The 10,000-nt window shown below is 37.9% G+C and overlaps 1 protein-coding gene across 1 annotated transcript in view; it reads left to right on the top strand.

The window, feature by feature from the left end:
- The window catches only part of LOC135195284 (LIM/homeobox protein lim-7-like), a 278,819-nt gene that overhangs the window by 48,171 nt on the left and 220,648 nt on the right, over positions 1-10,000 (top strand). The window contains 1 exon segment of the mRNA XM_064221543.1: positions 2,601-2,663. Within this exon segment, the coding sequence (XP_064077613.1) occupies positions 2,601-2,663 (63 nt within the window).

Genomic DNA, 10,000 nt, shown 5'->3' with positions numbered 1-10,000 from the left:
ATTATTAATATCATCCTTTATACTACTTCAGCAACTCTGGATTTTGCCGAGTATTAAATTTTTCATAATGTTAGCTTATATATCTTGATTGTGTGTTATTGTCTATAATTTGTATAATCCATATGGCTTTGAGCTGGAAATATAATTTGTTATCATTATTATTAAATAGTTGTCCTTTAAGAGAAGAAATTCCTTAAAACAGATGAAACAACAATGAAATGATTAATGAACTAGATTTACAAGTTTGTTTTGGTTATTGATTTGGTAATGTGAATGTAACACTTATCTGTTTGAAGATCAGATGTTATCATTTATGGAATCAGTTGACAGCATTTTGTTTGTTTGCTGTCTCTCTTAATTCCATAAATTCGGCTAAACCAGTTGTCACCATGATGCTGCGTTTTTATTTTTATTCAGCTGAAGCTGTCAGACAGATTCATAGGTCAAGTTATGCATGAGGAAGTGATTTTTTTTTTTGAAGTAGAAGGGAGGTTTAAAAATAACTACTATTTAAAGTCGCATTTGCTTGTTAATTTATCGAGTGAAAGCCTATCTTCATGTGAGTGTGTGTATGTGGACGTATGTGCATAAATTCGTGTACTTACGTAAATTCATGCATACAGACATTAAATTTATATTTGGAAATGTTAAAAGACGGAATTTTGTCGGAGGGAATGTTCTAATGACTCATTTTATAAAACATCCGTAGTTTACTCATTAGTTTCTTTGTTTTTGTAAATTATTTGCGACATTTGACCAAGAGCGGCTACCCTTGCCAACTTCTTTTCGGACAATTTTGGTAATTGTCTTATAATAACTAAAAAATTACATTTATTTCAAAATTCATAATAAGCAGTACAATTGACGATGGCCAGTGGTGTTTTAGGAAACCGATGTAGATTTTGGCAGTCATATTCTGCCTCAGTTTGTACGTTGAAAATGATATATGGATACAATTCTTGAGAAAAAGTACTAGTATAAACAATTCCCAAACAAACAGAGAGAGAGAGAGAGAGAGAGAGAGAGAGAGAGAGAGAGAGAGAGAGAGAGAAGAGCTATAAATCGCATTAAATAGACAGAGACGAAGATACAATTAAGTTCAGAAAGGCCGTTTTCAAGAGAGAGAGAGAGAGGAGAGAGAGAGAGAGAGAGAGAGAGAGAGAGAGAGAGAGAGAGAGACGTTCTGTCTTCAAAGACTACCGTAGAGCCAAATTGTTCCGAATTCGTGTTGACCAAGAGGGAAGTTAGAAAAATTGGGTTACCACTTTAGGAGGGGCGCTCGCCCTACTTGCATGCACTCCCGTGCAATTAGCGACGCCAGTGATGTGCTGCGACCAATAGATTTAACTAATCAGCCGAGGCCCACATTTCGACTCGGCTAGAGAAATTGAAGACTAGAGGTGCTATTATTGAATCTCAATTAGTCCTCTCTCTCTCTCTCTCTCTCTCTCTCTCTCTCTCTCTCTCTCTCTCTCTCTCTCTTTAGAAAATGGCCTTGTTAAAGTAAATTTTATGTCGTTTATTTCTTGTTTAAACATTGCATTTTAGTCTCTCTCCTCTCTCTCTCTTTCTCCTCTTCTCCTCTCCTCTTCTCTCTCCTCTAAAATGCTTGTAAACTCCATCGTCTATGATATCTCTCTCTCTTTCCCTGTCTCTTAAAATCTCTCTCTCTCTCATCACTCTCTCTCTCTCTCTCTCTCTCTCTCGTCTCTCTCTCTCTCTAGAAAAGGCTTTGTTAAACTAAAATTACTGTTCTCCATGGCATACTAGATATTCTCTCTCTCTCTCTCTGTCTCTCCTCTCGCTCTGCTCGCTCTCTCTCTCTCTATCCTCTCTCCCCCCTCCCTCTCTCCTCCTCTCTCTGCTCATCTCTCTCTCTCTCTCTCACGAATATTGGCTTTATAAACTATGTTATGTCTTCGATTCATCTGACTATAGTGCTGAGAAATATAGCTCTCTCTCTCTCTCTCTCCCTCTCTCGAAAATGGCCATGTTAAAGTAAATTATATGTTCGTCTTTATTTCTTGTTATACTATGCTTTGTAGTCTCTCTCTCTCTCTCTCTCTCTCTCTCTCTCTCTCTCTCTCTCTCTCTTCTCCTTCCTCTCTGAAAATGCTCTGGTTAAACTAAATTATATCTCAGTCTCCATTTGGTTATACTATGATTTATTTTCTCTCTCTCTCTCTCTCTCTCATCGGCGTCGGCGACCCTGGTAGTTGTGACGCCAGATAACTCACAATCAGTTAATCTTTCTCTCTCTCTCTCTCTCTCTCTCTCTCTCTCTCTCTCTCTCTCTCTCTCTCTCTCTTCCTTCGTATTTTCAGTCCAGGACTGAACTCGATCATTACTCATGTTTGTACGGCAACTGTCTAATTTTTTAATGTATTACAGATATATCCTTTCTTTTTTTCTTTTTAGAAAACTTGTGACTTTTTAGTGATTTTGCAATCAATTTGTGGAGGTTGCTTTAGATTAAACGTCAGTAGGCTACTTTCACTTTATCATAATGATGCATTTGCACATTCAAGACTTGTGCTGATTTATTTTGTGTGTATGAACTTTTAATGCGTAATTTTAATGATTTTCCTGTTTCATTGCAGTATTGCAGAGGGAGAAGTATCCATTCGGGGAAGCCCAGCCGGGCCTGGTTAGAATGGAACCAGGTATGTATCATAGACGCCATCTTGAAAAGAGACATTTCTCATTGTGTTATCATTATTTTAAAATGTTTATTATTCTCTCTCTCTCTCTCTCTCTCTCTCTCTCTCTCTCTCTCTCTCTCTCTCTCTCTCATTTATTTCTTAAATATTATGAAAGTTTATTTTTTTTATGTTTATGCCTATGGAATACGCACAAACCCACACACATACTATATGTATATATACTATGTTATATATATATATATATATATATATATATATATATATATATATATATATATATGTATATGTAATGTGTGTGTGTGTATGTGTGTGCGCGTAATGTGAATATAATTTTTATATATATAGATATAATATTATATATATATATATTATATATATATATTATATATATATATATATATATATATATATTATATATATATATATATATATAGTCTGAAGGTTAACTTTCCTTATATGCATAGAAATTTTCATTATATGAATAATCTTCACATTTCGTACATCATTCGTTTAGAATGCGCATAATTTATAAAACATAGATTTGCTCCAAGAGTAAGGAGGTTTGCTTTTTCGAAATGCTTTAAGTGAATTCTCGTAATGCGTAATGTGTCAATAGTGACTTGAGTTATGATTGTGTGTTGGGGAACTACTCTATAATATCTTTCCTCTTCGGTATACAAATGTTGCATGGACCTGTTGCTTCATTGCCTATATATGAGAGTTCTCACAAAAGCGTAATATATGTAATATATAGAGCGCCTCAGTGGCGTGATCGGTATGGTCTTGACCTGCTACCTCGGTGGCAGCGAGTTCGATTATCAGGCATTCCATTGAGGAGTTAGAGATGTGTATTTCTGGTGATAGAAGTTACTCTCGACGTGGTTCGGAAGTCGCGTAAAGCCGATGGTCCCGTTGCTGAATAACCACTGATTCCATGCAACGTAAAAACATATATGTAATATAAGAGAGAGAGAGAGAGAGAGAGAATAATCTGAGACGCAAATATCCCTTAGAATTTCTTGCGATCTCAGTTGAATTGACATAGGCAATGAAATATTTTATGTCGGTTCTCAGGAATTTAAAACATAAGGGCGCAAATTAACGTCAAATGCCACACAGAAACCTTAACCAAAAAAGTTCCATAAAATCAGAAAGAAATGATCCAATCCCTAGCATATGAACAAATGGCATTGTAATGGCATTAACTAGGAATGACTTAGGCTCTTATATATTTTGGGTCTTATGCTTTGTTTTATCTACTCGCAGCTTCCAGGTACATCACATAATATCTTTCCATTCAGTCATCCGAAGCTTATGTTTCGTAAATGTAGCAATCTCGGCTCCCATCCATTAAATCTACCAGACCCCTTTCCCGATAAGATTTAGGGGAAGTAAGAGAGAGAGAGAGAGAGAGAGAGGAGAGAGAGAGAGAGAGTAGGGGGGGAGGGGGGGAGGGGGGGACAATGCCTATTGACAATTCCCAATAGCTGGGATTTTGCCACCTCAGGGCACCCTTGATTAAAATGTTAAGTCACTGATTAAAAACATGAAAAGCGACATATGGCAGAAAGAAGAGGGGGGGAAAGAGACCAGGGTGGGAGAGGGGAAGGGCAGAAGATGCAGTGAGGGGAGACGAGCTTCTGAAGGGCGCGCCGAGGGGACATCGGGTGTGCCTCACCTGACAGTGAGACAGAGGGAGGAGGGGAGGAGTGAGGGGAACAGGGGGGGGGGGTTAGTCAAGGGGGGGAAGGGATAGGATTGGGTGAATCCTATAGAACTAATCGGCCCCTTCCTCGTAATGTATGCTCACTGGAGGGACAGACAGATTTAAAACAAGCTCTTAATGGCACGGCGGACGGTCGTTTGAAAGAGGTGTGACGTTCGTGATTGGGTTTTCATGATTTGACCGCCGGAGGGTGAACAGATTGAATCACAGATTCGTTTTCGTAGATTAAAGTGGCAGGGTGTGCATCTTTCACTGTGGTCCGTATTTGTAGTTTTTTTCTTTTTCTTTTTTTTTTGTAAGCAAGAAATGCTCCTTTATTTCGAGTAATGAGTCATGATAATTGTCAAAGGATCGTACCCGACTTTTATTTATATACTAAGGTTCTTTATACCGCTGATTTCGTTCTTGGTCAAATGGTAATTTTTTTCTTAAAGAAGGTCATTCTTGACAGACAGAGGTGAAAAAAGGACCCACGTAAAAAGTATATCTTAGTTTTACCAGACCACTGAGCTGGTTAACAGCTCTCCTAGGGTTGGTCCGAAGGACTTAACATTTTTACGTGGTTAGGAACCAATTGCTTACCTAGCGAAGGGACCTACAGCTAGCTTATTGTCGGATCCGAACCACATCATTTCGAGAAATTAATTTCTTATTACCAGAAATAAATTCCTCTCATTCTACATTGGCAGAGCGGGGAATGGAACTCGTACTACCGAATCGGTTGGCGAGCACGTAACCCCCTCTTCTAACGAGGAACTGGGACCCATGTAAAAGACGATATCTTAATGTTTCAACTTACTGTTTTACCAACCCTCTAGTGGCATCGGATAAGACCATTGGAGAAATGGCAGCCTGTAGTAGTATTTGGCAGACATTCAGGAAAAACTCCTCAAAAATACACCATTTATCGTCCACCTACAGAAGTCCATTGACTCGGAAAAGCATGGCGGGCCCCTTATCGAAAGTAGCCCTCGCCACGAAGGCTTCCGCTATCGTCGTCAGCGCGCCGAACACGAAAGATACTTGTCAAGTACACGAACCGGAAGTGCCCGATCCGATTTCGAGGTTGGAGGACCGCTTCGTCTTGGCGCCCCCCCGCGCGGATCGTTTACCTTTACCTGGCCAAGCGACTCTTTAATCGGAGACACGGAAATATTCTGTGCGTCCCATCGGCGTCCTGCCTCGACGTAATCTTATCTCTCTATCGTTGTGCCGTCGGTGAGTTCTGAAGATGACACGTCTTATCGCCATTCATAGAATGAACAGCTATTAACAACAACTTGAATGAGCCGCCGCCGCCGCTGTCCCTCTTACGTGTGGGCCTTAGATAATTGTGGGCTTATTTGTAAGAAGGTTCTCTATAAATAGGTTAAGGGACGTTTGCCTATTTTCTATTCTAGTTGAGATTTTCTTGTTGAAGTCTCCATCACATTTTTTCATCTGTTGCCTATAATGGCAGAATGAGCTTTTATATAAGTTTCCTCTGTCAAGTTTCCTTTGTTTATAAGTTTTCAACTGTCAAAGTTTCCTTTGCTAAAAGGTTATCTGTTTTCAAGATTTCTTATAGAAACCGGCTAAGGAAACCCTTTGACTGAAAATTCTCTTGCTTGCAAGCGATCAGTTGTTTTGCACGCAAACTTTTCATTGTGGAAAGCTTTCTTCAAAGAAAGTTTGCACCCACATATTTTCCATGACAAAAAAGTTTTCCATTTTTTGGCAACATGCTTTCCATTGACATGAACGTCTCCACGATGGCTTTTGTTGCAGATTTCCCTGTGCAACCAAGTTTCCGTTTTCAAATTTACAGTCACAAGTAAGTTATTTAATGTCAGCTTTAATTTAGTAAACACGGCTAACAAAATTAGAGCTTCCTTTGTACCTGAGGTTTTCGTTGTCAAGGTCACCGTTGTAAAAATGTTTTGCGTTATCGAGATTCCTTCAGTCAACGTTTCTAACTTGCAACGTTGACCAGATTATGACTTTCGTTGTAAGTGTTTTCCATTGCCAAGACTTCTTCGCTAAGTAGCTTTCCACCTTTTAGGAAATTTCGATCTTCCCGATGGTCCAGTTAAGTTTTCTCTTTCGAGGAGAGGACGGTCAAATGCTTCTATGTGGCTCAGACCTCATGGGAAACGAAGAGAGATTGGAGATAATAAGAGAAGGGGACACGGAAATAGAGAAGAAATTCCGGAGTTTGGCTTTTTTACAGTACGAGGATATTTTTCTCAGTATTATTAAGTATACAGATGTGTTTGCTGTACTTCCTTAAAATATAATGAAAGGTTATTTTTGAACAGTGTAAATGAGTCTCTCTCTCTCTCTCTCTCTCTCTCTCTCTCTCTCTCTCTCTCTCTCTCTCTCTCTCTCTCTCTCTGTTGTTTGTTGTAAGCATATCTTCCTTTCAGGTTATTAAATTAGCCTTTAGACTGGAAAACTTAATTTCTTGTCATCAGTGGGTTTGGCGAATTTGCTACGCAAACCTAGTAACAGTTCAATAGAAAATTATGATAAGGCTTAAAATTCCTAAATTTGTTGCTCATAATTACTATATACCACCAAACAAGTCCTTGTAAACTTTAGTATCTGTCGTCCAGGCTACTACTACTATACTACTACTACTCTACTACTACTACTACTACTACTACTACTACTACTACTTCTAATAATAATAATAATAATAATAATAATAATAATACCATGGAAAAAAAAATAAAATGCATTGACTTTTTTTCAGAATAATAATGTTAATTGAAGTTACTACAGTAAAATGTTAAAATATTGGAAAGAATTTTCCTTTACTGATGAAATAGTGAGCTATATAGTATTTAGTTTCTGTTTTCAGGTAAATATTAAACTATAGATTGCAATACATCAAAGTCTATATATTGTCAACGGAAATGTTATAATCAAATGAAATAATTTAAAAAGGATCTCAGTTTTCCATGATTAAAAAAAAAACTTGGAAAATTTTAATAACAAATGAATTGGCAAATAAATAATGTAAATCGCTTTGAAATCATTTTAAATTTTCTTAGCAAATATCTTGCTCTCTTCCATGGGATCCAAGGGCAGCACTTACGAAAATGAGTTTCGTTAGTGCATGTTTCATTGCATATGTATTTTGAGAGAGAGAGAGAGAGAGAGAGAGAGTAGAGAGGGGGCGGAGAGAGAGAGAGGAGAGAGAGCGATGCATATTCATATTTTCAAAATTTATTCTCCCAAAAATTTCTATCTGTCTATCGTGCCTTACTTCACTAAAGTTATTTACCCCTGCAGATAGATAAGAGATTAAAGGAGCTTCATATAATTATGATAATGATAATTATTATTATTATTATTAAGTAATTCATAGTATCGTGATATTCTGTTATGTAAAAAATCTACAATTATCTTTTGAATGCTGATACAATATATTTATATAATTGCGAATTATTATTATTATTATTATTATTATTATTATTATTATTATTATTATTATTATTATTATTATTAAGAAATTAACAATATCGTAATAAAGTTTTATGTAATATAAATCCAAAAATAAATATATGCTTATTATTATTATTATTATTATTATTATTATTATTATTATTATTATTATTATTATTATTATTATTAAAAAATCCTCATAGTAGCACGAGACTTCAGATGGAGAAACAAATCCACAGTTATGAATGCTGATACAATATATTTATATAATTGCGAATTATTATAATTATTATTATTATTATGCTCTATCACAGTCCTCCAATTCGACTGGGTGGTATTTATCGTGTGGGGTTCCGGGATGCATCCTGCCTCCTTAGGAGTCCCATCACTTTTCTTACTATGTGTGCCGTTTCTAGGATGACACTCTTCTGCATGAGTCCTGGAGCTACTTCAGCCTCTAGTTTTTTCTAGATTCCTTTTCAGGGATCTTGGGATCGTGCCTAGTGCTCCTATGATTATGGGTACGATTTCCACTGGCATATCCCATATCCTTCTTATTTCTATTTTCAGATCTTGATACTTATCCATTTTTTCCCTCTCTTTCTCTTCAACTCTGGTGTCCCATGGTATTGCGACATCAATGAGTGATACTTTCTTCTTGACTTTGTCAATCAACGTCACGTCTGGTCTGTTTGCACGTATCACCCTATCCGTTCTGATACCATAGTCCCAGAGGATCTTTGCCTGATCGTTTTCTATCACTCCTTCAGGTTGGTGCTCGTACCACTTATTACTGCAAGGTAGCTGATGTTTTTCTTGACAAGGCTCCAGTGGAGGGCTTTTGCCACTGATCATGCCTCTTTTTGTACTGGTTCTGTGCAAGTGCCGGGCATTCACTTGCTATGTGGTTTATGGTTTCATTTTTCGTATTGCACTTCCTACATATGGGAGAGATGTTATTTCCGTCTATCGTACTTTGAACATATCTGGTTCTTAGGGCCTGATCTTGTGCCGCTGTTATCATTCCTTCAGTTTCCTTCTTTAGCTCTCCCCTCTGTAGCCATTGCCAATTGTCACCGCTGGCTAGTTCTTTAGTCTGTCTCATGTATTGTCCGTGCATTGGTTTGTTGTGCCAGTCCTCTGTTCTTTCTGTTTCTTTCTCCTGTCTCTGTATATTTCTGGGTCTTCGTCTACTTTTATTAGTCCTTCTTCCCATGCACTCTTTAGCCACTCGTCTTCACTGGTTTGCAGATATTGCCCCAGTGCTCTGTTTTCGATGTTGACGCAGTCCTCTATACTTAGTAGTCCTCTCCCTCCTTCCTTTCGTGTTATGTATAGTCTGTCCGGTATTTGCTCTTGGGTGTAGTGCTTTGTGTATTGTCATTTGTGTCCTGGTTTTCTGATCTATGCTGCGGATTCTGCCTTCGTCCCATTCCACTATTCCTGCGCTGTATCTGATTACTGGCACTGCCCATGTGTTTATGGCTTTTATCATATTTCCGGCGTTGAGTTTTTGACTTGAGTATCGCCTTGAGTCTCTGCATATATTCTTTCCTGATCGTGTCCTTCATCTCTTGGTGTTTTATATCTCCTCCTTCCATTATTCCCAGGTATTTGTATCCTGTCTCATCTATGTGTTTTGATGTTGCTCCCCATCTGTAGCTTTATCCCTCAGCTCTCGTTACTTTGCCTTTTTGTATGTTGACTAAGGCGCATTTTTTCTATTCCAAAACTCCATTCTGATGTCCCCAGATACAATCCTTACAGTCTGGATTAGGGTATCTATTTCCTTGATGCTCTTTACCAATACAGCTTGGAAAATGTCGTCCATGAACCATCAGATGGTTGATTTTGGTTTGCCTCTTTTCTTGAGTTGGTACCCCGCATCCATCTTCTGTAGTACTTTTGTCATGGGAATCATGGCTACTACGAAGAGTAGTGGGGACAGTGAGTCGCCCTGGAAGATCCCTCTTCCTGATATTAACCTCTGCTAGTCTTATTCCAGAGCTTGTAAGTATTGTATTCCATTTGCGCATTGTATTTTTTGAGGAAGCTGATGGTATTTCCTCTGCCCCATATATTCAGGCATTCTATTAGCATGTGTGTGGTATCATGTCGAAGGCTTTCTTATAGTCTATCCATGCCATGCTTAGGTTGGTTTTCCTTCTCCTACTGTTCTTCA

The sequence above is a fragment of the Macrobrachium nipponense genome, chromosome 16 (genome assembly GCF_015104395.2).
Source record: "Macrobrachium nipponense isolate FS-2020 chromosome 16, ASM1510439v2, whole genome shotgun sequence".
NCBI classification, from domain to species: domain Eukaryota; kingdom Metazoa; phylum Arthropoda; class Malacostraca; order Decapoda; family Palaemonidae; genus Macrobrachium; species Macrobrachium nipponense.
This window is presented reverse-complemented; position numbering and strand designations above follow the sequence as displayed.